This window comes from Scyliorhinus canicula, chromosome 2, assembly GCF_902713615.1.
Source record: "Scyliorhinus canicula chromosome 2, sScyCan1.1, whole genome shotgun sequence".
In the NCBI taxonomy this organism is placed as follows: Eukaryota; Metazoa; Chordata; class Chondrichthyes; order Carcharhiniformes; family Scyliorhinidae; genus Scyliorhinus; species Scyliorhinus canicula.
In genome coordinates this window covers 214469095-214489407 of record NC_052147.1, presented here as the reverse complement: position 1 = coordinate 214489407, position 20313 = coordinate 214469095, and the positions used below count along the sequence as shown (strand labels likewise).

General features: G+C 45.3%; 1 protein-coding gene across 6 annotated transcripts in view; it reads right to left on the bottom strand.

The window, feature by feature from the left end:
• galnt13 (UDP-N-acetyl-alpha-D-galactosamine:polypeptide N-acetylgalactosaminyltransferase 13) overlaps positions 1 to 20313 on the bottom strand; it is a 704750-nt gene that overhangs the window by 220574 nt on the left and 463863 nt on the right. For 4 of the 6 annotated variants that reach the window (XM_038789559.1, XM_038789557.1, XM_038789558.1 and 1 more), the window contains one exon: positions 7812 to 7935. In XM_038789559.1, the coding sequence (XP_038645487.1) occupies positions 7812 to 7935 (124 nt within the window). Of the gene's footprint in view, positions 1 to 7768; positions 7936 to 20313 lie in introns of all 6 variants that reach the window. The other 2 variants (XM_038789560.1, XM_038789561.1) reach the window with 1 other exon arrangement.

The following is a 20313-nucleotide window of genomic DNA, read 5'->3' as shown; positions in this document are numbered from 1 at the left end:
GGAAAAAATTAAGTTCGTCTTGAGGGGATCTGTGCAGGGGTTCACCCGGAGGTGGCAACCATTTATTGACTTCTTTGCGGGAGAGTGAGCGTCAGCAGGGGGGTGGGGGGAGGGGGGGGGGGGTAGAGTAGAGTAGGAGGGAAAATATGGCGGGTAGTACGGGTGGGAGGGGAGCGGGCTTGTGCAATATGTTACGATGGAAGTATTGAAAGTACGTGGATGTTTGCACATTTTTGCCTTTTTTGCTTCCTTTCTGATGATGTCTGTAACTGTTTATAAAGCCAAAAACTACCTCAATAAAATTGTTTATTTAAAAATAAAAAGGGCAAAATTAGTGGTTTGAGAGCACAACATGAAGGAAATGGGCAAAATAATTTCAGTCAAGTTTGTAAGGGGCAGAGAGCTCATAGGTTCATTGAACAATGCAATTGTGAAAGAACTGTTGCTCAACGTCAGCAAAGGAAGAAGAGTAATTGGAACAGAATAATGTACACCCAAGGAGACATGCACAGATTACGTGGACGAAAGTGGATATAACAGTCAATGTTAAAGACAATATTCCATATATGATAACAATGTACTGGAAAATTATTTACTAATCTTGGCAAGTCAGGCAAAAGTAGGTGAATTCATCAAATCTTCCTTAATTTGGCAATCGTTCAATAAGTGAGAAGGTCTTTTTCTTCCTTTGTGCCATGTAACAAAGATTCAAGTGTTATAGTTGGTCGCATTATTTGGTGAGCATTTAGATGAAATGGGCGGCACGGTGGCACAGTAAATAGCACTGCTGCCTCACAGCTCCAGGGTCCCAGGTTCAATTCCAACCTCGGCCAACTGTCTGTGTGGAGTTTGCGCTTTCTCCCCATGTCTGCGTGGGTTTCCTCCGGGTGCTCCTGTTTCCTCCCACAGTCCAAAGATGTGCAGGTTAGCTGGATTGGCCATGTTAAATTGCCCCTTAATGTCAAACAAAAAAGGTTCGGTCAGGTTTCTGGGGTTAGGAGGGAGGTGTGGGCTTATGTAGGGTGCTCTTTCCAAGGGTGCAGACCCGCTGGGCCGAATGGCCTCCCTCTGCACTGTAAACTCTATGAATCTGAGTGAGACATGTTTTACCACAAAGCCTATGAATAAAAAATACAGTAACTAATGACATAGATGCAGCCAACTGGGCGTTACCATTTCACAATTATTTTATTCAATATTTTGGCACTGAAAATCAGTTAAAGCACTTGAATTGTTTGCTATCAGTACCTTATAGTCAGCAGAGTGCCCTTCATGCCCCGAAGTCACCTGCTGAAAATATTTCTTCAAATGCAGCCTTACATGAGATCACCTGATTGAGAAATGAAAACCGCCATAGCCCCTGAGGACCATAGATTGCTCTCTCCTTTTGGTGGTTATTTAGCTTGAGAGTCACCATACTTCAGGCGAGGGTAAAGTGGAGAAGGCAGGGCCTTCATTAACCTCAGCAGGTACAGGAATTGAGCCCATGCTGTTAACATCGCTTCACATCACATTCCAGCCCTCTAGCCAACTGAGCTAACCGACCCCTGACCTGTTTACGAACCTCATGCAGCCTCTAATTGCTCACTGCACACACTTGTCGCCTCACATTTTAGGAATTAATGTGTACAATATTTCAAATATTCTATTTCAATATTTGCTTTTGTTTCGAAGAGAAGACAGTCCTTGATGCAACATTAGAATTGTAACAAGTGAGAGATGCCCAATCTCACACTTTCTCAATCTAAAGGAGGAAATCCTGGGTAGGGTTCTACAGAAGAAGTAAGATGTTGCAACTGTTGCAGATTTGTAATGTTGTAACTGACTTCCTACTGTAACCACCTTACCGGTGTCAAACCCCCCCCCCCCACTCACCTCCCACACTCCCCTCAACTCCAGTCTCATTACCTCTGAATAAACTATGTGATCAAATGTTCATACTCAGGAGAGACAATTCATGCTGACAAATTTTTATCTGAATAAGACACCCAGGTTGAAATGCATGGCAACTTAAGAGACCTCTTCAGCAGAGGCTTCCTATAACATTGGTCCTAAGGGCAGAAAATGCTCAGACTACTGCCACAGATGCTTTGAGTACCAGGCTGGAGAAGGTTCTCTTTCAGTATCAAAAGGATTAAGCTCGTAAATGAGCATAACATGGGGCTTTAATGATAATACTGCTTTCCCACAGATCTATGCCAGTGGGGAGGTTATTCCCAGTATTAGTCATTGGCAGAAATAGGAACACTTGATATACTGTGCCTCGGAATAGCAGTATATGTAGACCAGCCTTAATTCCTAACGTCTTGTACTGAAACGCAGTCTCCTGCCACCTCATACACTCAGTTAAGTAGCAATAACGAGAAGCACAAGGTGCATGATGAGACCAACAGGAAGCAATTTTGAGCAGGCCACAGGCCTGTTCAGGTTTATATTGCAGCTGCTTTGAATTATTTTACATCAGAAACTTGGTACTGACAAATATCCATTTGTGTACAACACCCAGAATTGTTTCAGATAAAGTGCCAAGCATGCATAAGGTATTCATTGAGGAAGTGGAATCGGAACCTGTGGACGATTGAATGGTCTTGGAGCAAGGAGGCTCGTACGGCCACATGATTACTTCACTGCAGTGTTAATTGTAAGCCTACTTGTGACACTAATAAAGATGATTATTATTATAAAATTTATGACTCTTGGAACTCTAGGGAACTCTGCCATTCTATAAAAGTTCATTGCTCTATCATTTTTCTGCCGGTTGTGCACGGGTAAATATAATGCAACTGTTGAGTCCAGAGTACAATGCATCGATCAATTACTTAACGCATAGGGGGACTATTGTTATCCAAAATCAGCCATTTCCCTACTGGCAGCCTGGAATTGTTCCATCGCATAGAAAATAAGGGCAATGAGGATCTTAACTGTCACTGGCGGAGGGTCAAATGTGGTGGACTCGACAGAGTTATTTGCAGCAGGTAACTCAATTATTTCTTTCTCTGGAAGGCAAGATTCTGGGACTCTGCTCCTCAGTTCAATGCAGCCAGTTACATATCTGCCTACATACTTTGGGGTGAGCATACTCCAAGTGAGTGCCAAGAGCTTCAGCACCCAAGCATGCCGCCTTTTTCTGGCCTTTCAAGGAACAATTATGGTAATCGTGTCCTGTCTGATGTGGTGCATGATGTAACATCCCGTAAACAAATGACACAAGTGGCGCAGTGGTTAGCACTGCTGGATCACGGCGCCGAGGACCTGGGTTCAATCCCGGCCCCTGGTCACTATTTATGTGAAATTTGCACATTCTCCATGTTTATGCATGAATCTCACCCTCACAGCCCAAAGATGTGCAGAATAGGTGGATTATCCATGTTAAATTGCCCCTTAATTGGAAAAAAGATGAATTGGGTACTTTAAATGAAAAGAAAAGAAACTGGCACAAAAGCCAAGTAACACAATAAGCCTTTAGTCGCAGCAGCTGACATTGACTGTAGACCTCCTTAACTTCACTTCCATCTTCTCCATGATGTTTAGCTATTCTGGGCACCCACATAGAACAGGCATGTATTATAATTGAAGAAAATATTGGGAAATGGGACATGTGATATTGTCACCTCATTAATAAGCAGATAAAAATGGGCAGGTGCTTCTGAGAGCCATCAGAAAGGCCTGTGAAAAATGGGGAAGTATGAAGGTAGGCAGAGAGTCAGCATTACAGATCTCCAGCCCACTTGAAATTGCCGTTTATCCAGTCAGTCCATAAAATCTGCTGGTTGCTCCCAAAGGCCTATGCTAATTTAGCCTGTGTCATTACAACCATGAGATAAACTGAAGCAAAACAGATCCAATAGATGCCACACAGGGTTAATCACATTGCATGGTTGGCAAGTTTACATAATCATTTTCAACCTAAGGGGCAGAAAATACAGAATTGTGCACCACAATTACCATCTTTTACCTTTAGTTAATGTCTAAATGGACTCAAAAATAACAGTGCAAATAGTCAGCTCACCTGTCTAGATCATGAAGTCAGCGTGACTAACGGGAACAGTAGGCAGGGAGCAGATGATGAAAACAAATGGACTGGTGGTCTGAGGTGCATTTGTTTTAATGCAAGAAACGTAGTATGTAAGACAGATGAACTTAGAGCTTGGATTAGTACCTGGGAGTATGATGTTATTGCTATTACTGAGACTTAGTTGAGGGAAGTGCATGATTGGCAACTAAATATCCCAGGATATCGATACTTCAGGCGGGATAGAGGGAGGTAAAAGGGGTGGAGGAGTTGCATTACTGGTCAGAGAGGATATCACAGCTGTGCTGAAGGAGGGCACTAAGGAGGACTCGAGCAGTGAGGCAATATGGGCAGAGCTCAGAAATAGGAAGGGTGCGGTAACAATGTTGGGGCTGTACTACAGACCTCCCTACAACGAGCGTGAGATAGAGGTACAAATATGTAAACAGATTATGGAATGATGTAGGAACAACAGGGTAGTGGTGATAGGAGATTTTAATTTTCCCAACATTGACTGGGATACACTTAGGGCGCGATTCTCCGCTGCCCACGCCGGTTGGGAGAATAGCGGGGGGACCTCCCGACATTTTTCATGCCCTCCCGCTATTCTTACCCCCCGCCCTCGCCCGACCCACGTCACAAATCGCCGCTCGCCGTTTTTTACGGCGAGTGGCGATTCTCCGCGGCCGATGGGCCGAGCAGCCGGGCCTTTACACCCGTTTTTTCACGGCTGCAAACACACATGCTTGCTGCCATCATAAAAATGTGCGCTGGATGCCCGTTTGGGGCATCCAGAGGCCCGTTTGGGGCAGGAGCACCACCGTTGTGCTCGGGAGGGGACAGGCCCGCGATCGGTGCCCACTGATCGTCGGGCCTGCGTCCAAAATGGACTCACTATTTCCCCTCCGCCACCCGACAAGATCAAGCCACCACATCTTGTCGGGCGGCCTCTTGTCGGGCGGCGGTGGAGAAATGCGGAACCGCGCATGCGCGGGTTCCGTCAATGGCGTGATGACGTCACCCGCGCATGCGCGGGTTGGAGCCGGCCGTGCGTCATCTTGGCGCACGGCCTTAACGACGGTCGTTAAGGCCGCGACACCGTGATTCCCGGGTTCCCGCTCCTAGCCCCGATGGGGGGGGGGGAGAATTGGGTCCCGGGAACGGGCGTGAAGGCTGCCGTGAAACACGGCCAGTTTCACAGCAGCCTTTACGACTCTCCGCATTTGCGGAGAATCTCGCCTAGTGTGTCAGAGGTCTAGATGGAGCAGAATGTGTAAGGAGCATCCAGGAGGGTTTTCTAGAGCAGTATGTAAATAGTCCGACTCGGGAAGGGGCCATACTGGACCTGGTGTTGGGGAATGAACCCGGCCAGGTGGTTGATGTTTCAGTCGGGGATTACTTTGGGAATAGTGATCACAATTCCATAAGTTTTAGAATACTCATGGACAAAGACGAGAGTGGTCCTAAAGGAAGAGTGCTAAATTGGGGAAGGCCAAATATACCAAAATTCGGCAGGAACTGGGGAATGTGGATTGGGAGCAACTGTTTAAAGGTAAATCCACATTTGATATGAGGGAGGCTTTCAAAGAGAGGTTGATTAGAGTGCAGGACAGACATGTCCCTGTGAAAATGAGGGATATAAATGGCAAGATTAGGGAACCATGGATGACAGGTGAAATTGAGAGACTAGCTAAGAGGAAAAAGGAAGCATATATAAGGTCTAGGCGACTGAAGACAGACAAAGCTTTGGAAGGACATCGGGAATGTAGGACCAATCTGAAACGAGTAATCAAGAGGGCTAAAAAGGGTCATGAAATATCTTTAGCAAACAGGGTTAAGGAAAATCCCAAAGCCTTTTATTCATATATAAGGAGCAAGAGAGTAACTAGAGAAAGGGTTGGCCCACTCAAGGACAAAGGAGGAAAGTTATGCGTGGAGTCAGAGAAAATGGGTGAGATTCTTAACGAGTACTTTGCATCGGTATTCACCGAGGAGAGGGACATGACGAATGTTGAAGTTAGGGATAGATTTTTGATTACTCTAGGTCAAGTCGGCATAAGGAGGGAGGATGTGTTGGGTATTCTAAAAGGCATTAAGGTGGACAAGTCCCCAGGTCCGGATGGGTTTTATTCCAGGTTACTGAGGGAAGTGAGAGAGGAAATAGCTGAGGCCTTAACAGATGTCTTTGCAGCATCTTTGAACACGGGTGAGGTAGCGGAGGACTGGAGAATTGCTAATGTTGTCCCCATGTTTCAGAAGCACAGCAGGGACAATCCAGGTAATTATAGACCGGTGAGCCTGACGTCAGTGGTAGGGAAGCTGCTGGAGAAGATACTGAGGGATGGGATCTATTCCCATGTGGAAGAAAATGGGCTTATCAGTGATAGGCAACATGGTTTTGTGCAGGGAAGGTCATGTCTTACCAACGTAATAGAATTCTTTGAGGAAGTGACAAAGTTGGTTGATGAGGGAAGGGCTGTAGATGTTATATACATGGACTTCAGTAAGGCATTTGATAAGGTTCCCCATGGTAGGCTGATGGAGAAAGTGAAGTCTCATGGGTTCCAGGGTTTACTAGTTAGATGGATAAAGAACTGGCTGGGCAACAGGTGACAGAGAGTAGTAGTGGAAGGGAGTTTCTCAAACTGGAGAACTGTGAACAGTGGTGTTCCACAGGGATCCGTGCTGGGACCACTGTTGTTTGTGATACACATAAATGATCTGGAAGAAGGTATAGGTGGTCTGATTAGCGAGTTTGCAGATGACACTAAGATTGGTGGAGTAGCAGATAGTGAAGGGGACTGCCAGAGAATACAGCAGAATATAGATAGATTGGAGAGTTGGGCGGAGAAATGGCAGATGGAGTTCAATCCGGGCAAATACGAGTGATGCATTTTGGAAGATCCAATTCAAGAGCGAACTATACGATAAATGAGCCCTGAGGAAAATTGATGTACAGAGAGATCTGGGTGTTCAGGCCCATTGTACCCTGAAGGTGGCTGAGCAGGTCAATAGAGTGGTCAAGAAGGCACACGGCATTGAGTACAAGAGTTGGCAGGTCATGTTACAGTTGTATAAGACTTTGGTTTGGCCACATTTGGAATACTGCATGCAGTTCTGGTCGCCACATTATCAAAAGGATGTGGATGCTTTGGAGAAGGTGCAGAGGAGGTTCACCAGTATGTTGCCTGGTATGGAGGGTGCTAGATATGAAGAGAGATTGAGTAGATTAGGATTGTTTGCATTAGAAAGACGGAGGTTGAGGGGGGACCTCATTGAGGTCTACAAAATTATGAGAGGTATAGACAGGGTGGATAGCAAGAAGCTTTTTCCCCAGAGTGGGGGACTCAATTACTAGGGGTCATGAGTTCAAGGTGAGAGGGGAAAGGTTTAAGGGAGATATGCGTGGAAAGTTCTTTGCACAGAAGGTGGTGGTTCCTGGAACGCATTGCCGGTGAAGGTGGTAGAGGACGGCACGATAGCGTCATTTAAGATGTATCTAGACAGATACACGAATGGGCAGGGAGCAGAGGGATACAGATCCTTAGATAATAGGCGACAGTTTTAGATAGAGAATCTGGATCGGCGCAGGATTGGAGAGCCGAAGGGCCTGTTCTTGTGCTGTAATACTTCTTTGTTCTTTCTTTGTTCTGTCAAAGCTGATTTGAATTATTGACCTAACATTTGTTTCCTTGTTTTAATACAATGATATTCTCATGACAATATTTACTGTTATGTAAAGGAAATTGTTTTTACCTCTTTCACTGTCATCATCCACTAGGATTATCTCTCTAAGTACCTTTTTGGGCGAACGAATGAGTACGCTGTGGATTGTACGAAGCAGCGTGCTCCAGGCCTCATTATGAAAAACAATGACCACACTTGTATCTGGAAGATCATCTTGGTAGACTTTTGTCTTGCATCTGTATGGAAGATAGAAATTAAAAATATGACAATATTTTCTTAATTGGAAGAATAGTTACATTGTGTGGAGCCACACCATTCAAAGCACAGTAATTAGATAACAGTCTGATTCCAGGAGTCTGGGGATCTCCATTTATTTTCATATTTGGTAAACACCTTTCAAAAGGTGTTGTTAGTTTATGAATCATGCAACATGAATCCTCGAGCTAATGTTAAGTTGAAAGCATATGCTGCTGTTATCTGAACAAATGCAATTTATGTTATGATTTCACCCTGGAGAGTTGCATGGCATTTCTGCTAATCTTCTACACCCAAAAGAGCCTTTTGCTAGAGATGGCATCCATCTGCTAGCTCTAAATGGTAAAGCTGACCTTGAACATGATCAATAGAGCTTAGTCACCATTCCCAGCATGACTTTCCTTCTGGCCTTCGGTAACAGCTCGCATTCACTTGGTGCCATTCTGCCTCACATGAACATATCTTGGTTGCACTGTGTTATGATTCCAGTTGATGTTATAACTGGACAGGAAGATCTTAGAATGGAACCTTGGCTCAAAAGACTATGGGCTGGATTCTCCATTCCTGAGACTAAGTGCTGACGCTGGGAAAGGATTCGTTGACTTCCACAACAGCAAAACTGGCACTGCACCTGAACCGATTCAGCGACCATGGAGGAGCTAGCGCCGGCGCCACGTGGAACACAATCGATTCCAATGAGAAATGGTGAGGGATTCCCTGGTCCGTGATTGCCACTCGGGGGGCTGATATGCTGCAGCAGCATATAAACATTACAGTCCCCACACACACTCACCCCAGCAAACAAGATGGCACTGGTTGCACTGGAGCGCGCCCATTCCGCTGAAGGTCAACTTGGGCCTGAGGGCACCTAGGCGGGTGCCCTAGGGGAAACCGATATGACCTGTGGCCCTAAATTCACAGGAGGTAGTCAACAGCGTGAGCAGCTGCATGGCTCCCTTGCAGGCCGTGGCAATGGTGCACAGTACCCTTCCACCCTAACCCCACAACCCACCTCCTGGCCTCCCCCCTCTACTCCTACCGACATTGGCAGAAGCGCCCCGGCCAGCAATACGACTGTCAGCAAACTATGGCGATATTGGGACACTTTCCGTACCTCCTCTCGGTCCCTCAGCAACCACGGCGCGCCTGTTTCATGATTTTTAAAGCACAAGTGAATCTCCCCAGTAGAGGCAGAGCATCACAAAGGCACTGGAGAATACTGGGTCAGGCCCGCTAATGATATGCCAACGTGGCTAACTATATGTGCATTGTGGAACGCATTGATGCTGCTGTCGAGGCACCGGAGAATTGCAATTTGCCGTGAAACCGGCGCCCACCACAATTTCGGCGTCAAAACCGATTCTCTGCCCAATCCTGTTTTCTGATTCCAGCATCAGCCGATGGAGAATCCTGCTCCATAACTTCTATTTTTTTTAAATATAAAGCGTTGAGAACCGCCAATTAGTTTTAAAAAGAAAGAAGAAAAACATTTATTAAACATGAAAAAAAATGAATGATGATGCTGCCCCCTTAGCTTAACAATGCCACACAGGTTTTAGGATTAACACAGATTGCAAAGTACAATTTAGTCGATAATAGTCTCATCAACTCAAAGCCACTTTTAATCACAAAAGAAGAGTGTGGGCAAATGCACTATCCACTCTGAACCTAAGTGAATGTTTGTGGATGTCTCCCCAGAATCCCGCCAGATGACTGTCTTGCGAGTTTCCAAACTCCACACCCAAAATTAAGCTTTAAAATCTTCTTTCATAATCATGCTTACACTTGGTGGTCTGCATTGTGAAATCCAGACCAGGTTTTCAATATGACACTTTTAAACAATGGTCATGTTCCACCTTTAACAGCGAATTCAGTCCAGGATTTTACACCACCCTCTTTCAGATTTCCTTTGTCTTAACTGCTTTCATACAAAACTTTGAAATCCAGCCACTAATTTCCATTATTATATCAATTCACGTTCCACAAGCTATAGTAAAATCTCACAAACATGAAAATCACTTCACATATCTTTCTGGCCTCTCAGCCTTCTTCTTAGCTCAGCCTGCTTTTGCTTAACAGTTCTCTGTTCTGGTACCTTTCACTTCAGGTTCCTTGGAAACTTCTCTTCATTTCTCTATTTCCTTTACTAGTTGCTCTTCAGATCTCTGCACTTGATTTCTTAACCATTACTCCATAATATCACTTTTCTTCTTGCAAAGCTGAGGGGGATGTTCCCTCTCCAACCTTCTGGACCAACTGCTTCTAGCAAAGCCGTGAGAGCTGCCTGCTCTCTCACTGCCTATCTCCAACTGCAATCAAATTAGTTGAACCAAACTTTAAAAATTCTCTACCTTCCAAAGCTCCAGTTGCTAAGCAACAGCCACATACTGCCACTGGCCGATTTATTCTTCACACTGTAGCCCTGCCTAAGCATGATAGAAACACAGTTGGAACTTAACCAACTCCCATGCATACAAACAGCTTGGTCCAGCATGAATCTAACTGTAGCTTTTATCTTTCCATGAACAGAAACATTAAATTAAACGCAGTTAAAACTATACCTTGTTTCTAATGTTTATCAATATAAATATAAATTGCTTAAAAATACCTTTGTTTTCCTAACAATGGTAAAAAAAAAGCAAAATCAAACTCAGAATCTGTGAAAGGGGAGTTATCCTAACCAAATGTGAATCAGTAATCAAAAGTACATTAGTTTTTTACTTCATAAACATTAATGTGGCTCAAAAAATGTTTTACTTTAATATTCACCATCAATTATGCAAAGGTGCTTCAAATGATGCATTTGGTGTCACTTTCTGAACAATATTCCAGCTAAAGAATTACGCTACCATGTCAACATTTTACACTTTAACTGGAAATAACTGCTGAACTCATTTTACTCAGTACATTTTCCACTCCATTATTATTTTATATAATTTATAAAATAGTACTTAATTACACAGTAACATTAACATTAGGATTAATGTGAAACAGCTCACTCCCTATTCAATTTGGAAACCACGCAATGCTTCAGAAGTCTCCAAAATTAATTAATTTAAAATAATTAACATTAACCATTAGCTATATTTGACAGTGTTAATTAATTCTAGAAAATTAAAAAAATAGGTAAGCCTACTCAACATAAAAATGACAAGCTTAAACAGTTCTTTATATGAATTAAACTATTGATAATAGTAAAATATTCTGTTAATGCACAGTAAATGACTACACCGTTCAATGAATTTGCTGAATATTTCAATCATAACAGCAGTATTAGTATTCTTTGCTGGCCAATAGGGCCAGTCAGTTCAGAATTACTTTAACAGAGAGGCTACATAAGTGCTGTAAAACTGTATTCAGCATCTGTTGTCTGGCTGTAGCATAGGGGTTTTTCATTCATTCTGATTTAGCTTTTTCTCTGAAAGTCAAAGGACTGACAGAATGAGGCCAATGGAAAATCAAGGTAGTTCAAATGCAATGCCTTTCTCCAATGGGTTCCCTCTGTCATTAAAGAGATTTTCCATCAAAGATATTGCCCTGTACCCTTCCGAGAAGAAAGCTGTAAGTGCTATCCAAGACGAATATAAGAACAAAAGTTTGGTGATTTTGCATAATACTTGAATAACAACGCACAGGAATAACATAGTTTGGTCGGGTGGCAAATTATTTTAAGTCAATAATTGTACTTTATTCTAATAGATATTTGATTTGATTTATAGACAATACATTCTGAAATTTGCTGGGAAAATAATAAACTTAAATGTCGATAAGATGAGGCAATGTCAAAATGAGTACGTGTCTTCTTTCTTTATTTCATGCTTTGTTTTACGATGCTACTGCCAGACAGTAGGCGCTGAATACAGCTCTGATGCATCTCTCTGTTAAACCCTTCTTTTAAATATCCCAAACATCTATTGCCTCAATGCAAACCCCCACTCTCTCCCTCACATACCAGGCTTTTATTCTTAAAGTTGCTACATCTTGTTGCAATTTCTCTTGTTACAGTTTAATATCTAACACATTTCTCCCTCTATTTAGTTCTTATGAAGAGTCAAATGGACTCAAAAAGTTAACTCTGTTTTCTCTCTGTACAGATGCTTCCAGACCTGCTGAGTTTTTGCGGTATTCTCTGTTTCCCTTTCAGATTCCAGCATCCGCCCTATTCTGCTTACTTATTTTGTTAATTGTTTAAATTTAGAAAGAATGACAAATGTAGTGTTGGCTACTGTTAATTATTTTAATAAATCCATTTTGGAGTATCCCAAAGCATTGAATGGTTTGAAAATTGAATAGAGTGTGGGCTGCTTCACATTAATCCTAACGTTCATGTTTCTGTGTAATTAAGTACTATTTAATAGAGCATATACAATAACACTGAAGTGTAAAATGTAATACGCAAAATGAGTTCAGTAATCATTTCCAGTCAAATGTGTAAAATGTTGACAATGTAGCCTCATTCTTGTCACTTTCCCTTCTATTGTCTGAGCTAAAATTATGTATTTTCTTTCCAATGATATTCTGTAACTCACCATGTGCAAAATCAAAGGTGCTAAATTGTGCCTATGCTCTATCCCTCTTCCACAATCTACCTTCTATACACATACTGCCAAGGAAGCTGGTCTTGGTAATTTATTTTTATTTATTCACAGAATATTAGTGGGTGGGCAGCACAGTGGTTAGCATAGTTGCTTCACAGCTCCAGGGTCCCAGGTTCGATTTCTGGCCGGGTCACTGTCTGTGCGGAGTCTGCACATTCTCCCCGTGTCTGCGTGGGATTCCTCCGGGTGCTCCGGTTTCCTCCCACAGTCCAAAGATGTGCAGGTTAGGTGGACTGGCCATGCTAAATTGCCCTTAGTGTCCAAAATTGCCCTTAATGTTGGGTGGGGTTACTGGGTTATGGGGATAGGGTGGAGGTGTGGGCTTGGGTAGGGTGCTCTTTCCAAGAGCCAGTGCAGAGTCGATGGGCCGAATGGCCTCCTTCTGCACTGTAAATTCTATGAAATCATTTTGTTGATGATTGGAAGTAGATGACAATTGCCTGGTTGGATTTATCCTGTCTTTTGTGGACAGGAAATACCTGAACAATTTTCCATGTTATCTGGTACCAGTGTTGCAGCTGTACTGGAACAGCTAGCTCTGGTGGAAAGTTCTGCAGCACTATAGCTGGGATGTTGTCAGGGCTCATAACCTTTGCAGTATCCAGTGCACTAAAGCACTTCCTGATGTCATGTAGTGTGAATCAAATGGACAGAACTTTGATTTCTCTGATTCTAAGGAGACGTCTGAGATGAATTATTCACTCAGCAATTCTGGTTAAAGATAGTTGCACACACTTCATTCTTTGTATTCACATGCTGGGCTCTGTCATAATATCCACTCATATATATAATGAGATGTAGACAGGTAGTGATTGATACATAGGATGACCAGTAAGCATACAACACAGTACAGCCAATCACCAGACAGGACACTACCACTATAAAGCCAGAGGGCACTAGGTTTCCCGCTCTCGCGGGACACAGTTACTAAGACAGTCAGAGTCTACGAACTAGCAAGTGCAAACACCATGCGGTAGCTAGTAAGTCTGGTCAGGCTACTACAAGATCACCAGTCAGATCAGTATAGTGTCGACCCACAGCTGAATATGTATAGCAGTTGTATAGTTGAATAAAACAGTGTTGGATCTTCTCCAGTGTTAGACATCTGTTTCTAACTTCCCTGCATCGAGTGCAGTCCACATCGAACCAACTTGCCTAACACATCATGGTACCAGAGTAATACTGATCTTGACGGACCTACCTAGAGTGAATCAGCATTGACCAGCAATCAGCCATCCAGCGAAATGGAAAACATCCAGCCTCCTCCGCATCTCCGGCAACCTCGGCGCCAACTGGAAAATCTTCAAGCAAAAGTTCCTCTTGTACATCGAGGCCTCCAACCTCGAGGCAGCATCGGATGCCAGGAAGATAGCGCTATTTCTCTCCACAGCGGGGGATTATGCCATCCATATCTACAACTCCCTGACGTTCGCCGATGGTGAAGATAAAACGAAATTCAAAACAGTCCTGCTGAAGTACGACAGCCACTGCGACATTGAGGTGAATTAGAGCTTTGAACAGTACATCTTCCAGCAGAGGCTTCAGGGTAAGGATGAACCTTTTCACTCCTTCTTGACCCATCTCCGCATCCTAGCGCAGTCGTGTAACTATGACTCAACAGCTGATTCCATGATCCAGGATCAGCTCGTTTTCGGGGTCAACTCCGACTCCCTGGGGCAGCAGCTCCTTAAAATCAAACAGTTGACCCTCTCTGTCGGTATTGAGACGTGCGTTGTCCATGAGCATGCCAAGAATCGTTACTCCCACATCAGGGCGGCAGAAACTGCAAAGCTGGCCTCCCACGAGGCGGAAAGGGTGCAGGCCATCGCACAGATACAGGGCCTGAGCATCGAGGATAGTGGCCGTTTTGCGTGCTTTTCCTGGATCCCTGCGCATGCGTGCCACGACTGAGTGGACGACGAGACTGACAACCCGACTGCGCAGGTGCGTACACCGACCAACCGCACTGCGCATGCGTGATGGCGCACGGAACGCGCTGACGTCAGCGTCATGACATGTCCGAATTGTGTCTCCGCCCACTTAAAGTGGCAATATCCGGCAAAAGGACGCCGATGTCTCCAGTGTGGCAAGCTTGGCCACTACGCAGCCCTTTGCACTGGACACCGGCGCGTCTGTGAACCTCATCTCACAATCCGACCTCAACACCATCCAGGGCTGACCAAGCGTTCTTCCACCGGCCTGCCAGCTCCTTGACTACAATGGCAATGCCATAGCTGCCAGTGACTCGTGTCAACTAGGGGTATCCAACAAGGCGATCAAGGCAACATTACGGTTTGAAATCGCCAGCCTGACAGGGGTTCCCTGCTCGGTGCTCGCGTCTGCAAGCTCCTGAACCTGGTTCAGCGAGTCCACACCATGTCATCATCACCGGCGACGGCCTCGCCCAATTGAAATTTGCGTGCCGACATAGACGACATTATCACACAGTACCACAGCGTATTCAATAGAATGGGCACGCTCCCGTACCGATATAAAATCCTGCTCGAGCCAAACGCCACCCCTGTAATTCATGCACCACGCTGGGTGCCGGCGCCCCTCAAGGATTGTCAGAAAAAGCAACGACAGGACCTCCAAGACCAGGGCATCATCTCGAAGGTCACAGAGCAAACAGACTGGGTCAGCTCCATGGTCTGCATAAAGAAGCCATCAGGGGAGCTCCGCATTTGCATTGATCCTAAGGATCTAAACTGCAACATCATGCGGGAGCATTACCCGATCCCGAAATGTGAAGAGTTAACCAGTGAGATGGCTCATGCCAAATTCTTCACTAAGCTGGATGCCTCCCGGGGCTTTTGGCAAATACAGCTGGATGCGTCCAGTCGCAAGCTGTGCACGTTCAACACCCTGTTAGGTCGCTACTGCTACAACCGCATGCCTTTCGGCACCATATCTGCCTCCAAAGTGTTTCACCGCATCATGGAGCAGATGATGGAGGGCATCGAGGGGGTGCGAGTATACGTGGACGACGTGATTATCTGGTCCACAACGTCCCAGCAACACATCGCTCGCCTCAAGCAGGTCTTCCAGCGAATTCATGAACATGGTCTCCAGCTCAACAGGGCCAAGTGCTCATTTGGTCAATCGGATATTAAGTTTATAGGTGACCACATCTCGCAGCAGGGTGTGCGGCCAGACACCGGCAAGGTCTTGGCGATCAACGCCATGAAGACCCCGGAGGACAAGAAGGCGGTCCTCCTCTTCCTCGGGATGGTCAACTTTCTCAGGAAATTCATTCCCAATATGGCATCCCACACCACGACCCTCCGCCACCTCATCAAGAAGTCAACGGAATTCCAGTGGCTGCCCACACATGAAGCGGAATGGCGTGAGCTGAAGGCAAAGCTCACCACAGCCTCAGTTCTAGCATTCTTCGACCCAACCAAGGAAACCAAGATATTAACTGATGCAAGCCAGGACGGCATTGGGGCAGTGCTCGTCCAGCGAGATGACTCCTCATCCTAGGCCCCAGTGGCATATGCCTCCAGGGCCATGTCGCCCATTGAGCAACGGTATGCCCAGATTGAAAAGGAGTGTTTGGGTCTCCTGACAGGAATAGTCAAGTTTACGTTTACGGCCTGCCAAAATTCACGGTGGAAACGGACCACAGGCTTCTAGTCCACATAATCCAGAAGGATTTAAATGACATGACACCTCGGTTACAGCGAATTCTTCTTCAACTCCACCGCTATGACTTCGAACTTGTCTCCACGCCAGGCAAAGAGCTGATCATTGCAGATGCCCTATCTCGGTCCATCACCACACTGTGTGAACAAGGTGACTTCATCTGCCACATAGAAGCGCAAGTGCAATTGTATGCAACCAACCTCCCAGCCTCTGACGAACGGGTGGTCCAAATTTGTGAGGAAACGGCCAAGGATCCTCTACTGCAGCGTGTGATGCAGCACCTTACCGATGGCTGGCAGAAGGGACAATGTCCCCAATTCTTTAACGTGAAAGACGAGCTGACGGTTGTGGAGGGAATCCTTCTGAAACCCGACAGGATCGTTATTCCTCAGAGCATGCAGGCTATGGTGCTGGGTCAACTCCATGAGGGTCACCTTGGAGTCGAGAAATGCCGACGCAGAGCTCGGGAGGCGGTTTATTGGCCGGGCATTAACCAGGACATTGCCAACACGGTCCTCAACTGCCCCACCTGTCAGAAGTTTCAACCGGCTCAATCCAAGGAAACACTGTAACAGCACGAGATCGTGACCTCTCCGTGGTCCAAAGTAGGTGTCGATCTTTTCCATGCCAAGGGGCGTGACTACGTACTCCTGGTCGACTACTTCTCCAGTTACCCAGAAATGGTGAAACTGTCCGACCTCACGTCGAAGGCGGTCATCAAAGCCTACAAAGAAACGTTCGGCAGGCACGGGATACCGCTCATGGTAATGAGCGACAACGGTCCATGCTTTTACAGGCAGGAATGGTCTGCTTTTGCACAGTCCTACAACTTCTGTCACATTACCTCCAGTCCTCACTACCCGCAATCAAACGGGAAGGCCGAGAAAGGGGTCCATATTGTCAAGTGGTTGCTGTGCATAGCTACAGACTCAGGCTCCGACTTCAACCTGGCACTGCTGGCATACAGGGCAACCCCACTGTCCACTGTGTTGTCTCCAGCGCAGATGCTCATGAATCGCACTCTGAGGACCACAGTTCCAGCCATCCATGTTCCAGACCTTGACTAGCTCACGGTTTTACAAAAAATGCAGCAGTCCCGGGCCCAACAGAAGGCCACATATGATGCACATGCCACGGATCTACCCGAGCTGGCTCCAGCCGATCATGTTCGCGTCCAGTTGCCTGAGGGCGGCTGTTCGGCCACAGCTGTTGTTGTCAAACAAGTTGCCCCAGGGTCTTTCCTTGTCCGCATGGCTGATGGCTCCCTGCTATGGCACAACAGACGGGCATTGCGAAGAGTTCCACGCCCACCACCTGACCGCAGTGCTCCGCCGGCCATCATACTTCCTCCGGACGTACCCTGCCACGAGGCCACCGATCAACCAGCAATCCTGCCGGCCCACGCGGCCCACGCGGCCACCACGATGGCAGCAATCCCACCTATCCACGTGCAGGCGGCTCCTGATCCACCTCTGCGGCGATCAACAAGAATTCGTCGCCCACCACAAAGACTGAATCTGTAGACTGAACTTTTGTAAGTTTTGTGACTGAATTCATCGATTTAACCTTTGTAAATATTGCTTTGTTTGCCATGTATCTGCACTATCGACACCTTCCCATGTATATACGTTTGTTCAAGCACCGTTTGTATATAGTCAGGCATATATATATATATATATACGTATACATACCTCAGTATTTATTTAACTAAAAAAAAAGGAGGGCAGATGTCATAATATCCACTCATGTATAGAATGAGATGTAGACAGGCAGTGATTGATACATAGGATGACCAGGAAGCATACAACACAGTACAGCCAATCACCAGACAGGACACTACCACTATAAAGCCAGAGGGCAATAGGTTTCCCGCCCTCTCAGGACCCAGCTACTGAGACAGTCAGAGTCCACGAGCTAGCCAGTACAAACACCATGCGGTAGCTAGTAAGTCTGGTCATGCTACTACAAGGTCACCAGTCAGATCAGTATAGTGTCGACCCACAGCTGAATATGTATAGCAGTTCTATAGTTGAATAAAACAGTGTTGGATCTTCTTCGGTGTTAGACGTCTGTTTCTAACTTCCCTGCATCGAGTGCAGTCCACATCGAACCAACCTGCCTAACACATCAGGCTCCACCATCATTGCAGAAACCCTTCTTTCCTTTGTTGCTTAATTATCCACCACCATTCACAATTGGATGTGGCAGGGCTCCATAGCTTGTTCTAATTCATTGGTTGTGGGATTGTCTAGTTCGGTCCATAGAATTCTGCTTCCTCTACTTAGCAAAAATGTAGTCCTGTGTATTAGCTTCATCAGGTTGGCATCTATCTTTAGGAATATTTGGTGCTTCTCCTGAAATTCTCTACTGACCTGCAGAAAAACTCTCTGGTCTCCTGCACCTCTGATTTCCTCTCCCTCCTCCACTTTTTCTCTCCTCTTTTTACTTCCACATTTGTCGTTCGCCTCCACTTCCATTTTGTCTCCTTCACTTGTTTCTTTCCTTATTTTACTTTCTATTTTTTTAAACCTCTTTTCTTTACAGCTCTTCTCTAAATATAATATTGGAGTTGCCATTTAGCGATCCTGCGGGCAATAGCATGGGGGAAACAGGAGGGAAATTATAGGTCTATTAATCGGTCAGAAACAGAAGTGAAAAGGAGCCAGTGAACAAGAAATTAAAAAGATGGGCACCAGGTACAGGTATGAAAAGGAGGAGATAGAAAAGGAGAATGTGCTAAGTTATTAAAGATGTGTAGGGGCAGGGCATAAATGGAGCACTCTATAAGGAATTTAAGTGGAAATAAACAAAACAGCTTGGGCAAAGTATATGTGTGTGTGCCTTTGAGTGCGCGCACATATGTGTGTGCGCCTGTCCGGGGGGGGGGGGGGGGGGGGGGGGGGGGGGCACATTCCTGTCAGAGTTAAAATCAGTGCTTATAAAGTATAATTTCCCATTACAAATGTGGCACATACAAAAGATCAAGCATCATGCATTGCATTCTAGGTGAAAGAAAAATAAAGTTTAGACTTTATGTTTTTTCAAAGAGAGACTACAAAGTCAGCTGATGAATTTTTTATTCCTGGAAACCTCAGGACAATCCTAGAAGCATGTCAATCTAGGTGTAATAGAGATAAACAATCTAATCTCCACTCCACCTGATAAGAATGGAAACAAGCACACTGGAGCCAATCTGACATCTCTATGGCCTCTGTAGGGATTAATTAGAAAGTGGCAAAAATGTTCATTTAATTAACAATATAAATGTGCTATGATAGTATGTTCCTAATATTGCACAGTCTAAAAGCACAACATTTCGCTTTTCATTGTCTTTTCAAAAGTACCATGGCTCTAAAGCTGTATTTAGAAACAAGATCTCACTTTCAACTAATTATAAAATTAAAAATGAAAGATTGATGTTCTTTTCCATCCTCTTTTTCCCAGAGCTGTTGTTTGATGATGCCCTTTGAGATAAAGCTGTCAGATCCATCATCCCACAAAATGTGCTGAGTCAATGGTGACCAAGACTCAAGTTCCCAATTTGGAGCTCTTAACAATTCCAAGAACATAATAATATACAGCAAGAAAATTAAGCTCAAAGAATACAATGACTTAATGTGTATTGATAAAAACATTTGTGGCAGTGGAACCATCCTCATGAGAAGAATCATTTTTGTGATAACTTCCAGAAGACAAAGAAGGCAAATTCAAAACTAATCTGCAGCAACAATTGCCCCGCACCATCTGAAGAATTGGCAGGGAACACATCCCCGCTGACTCCGATTGCCCCTCACCATCTGAAGAATTGGCAGGGAACACATCCCCGCTGACTCCGACTGCCCCTCACCATCTGAAGAATTGGCAGGGAACACATTCCCGCTGACTCCGACTGCCCCTCACCATCTGACGAATTGGCAGGGAACACATCCCCGCTGACTCCGACTGCCCCTCACCATCTGAAGAACTGGCAGGGAACACATCCCCGCTGACTCCGACTGCCCCTCACCATCTGAAGAATTGGCAGGGAACACATCCCCGCTGACTCCGACTGCCCCTCACCATCTGAAGAATTGGCAGGGAACACATCCCCGCTGACTCCGACTGCCCCGCACCATC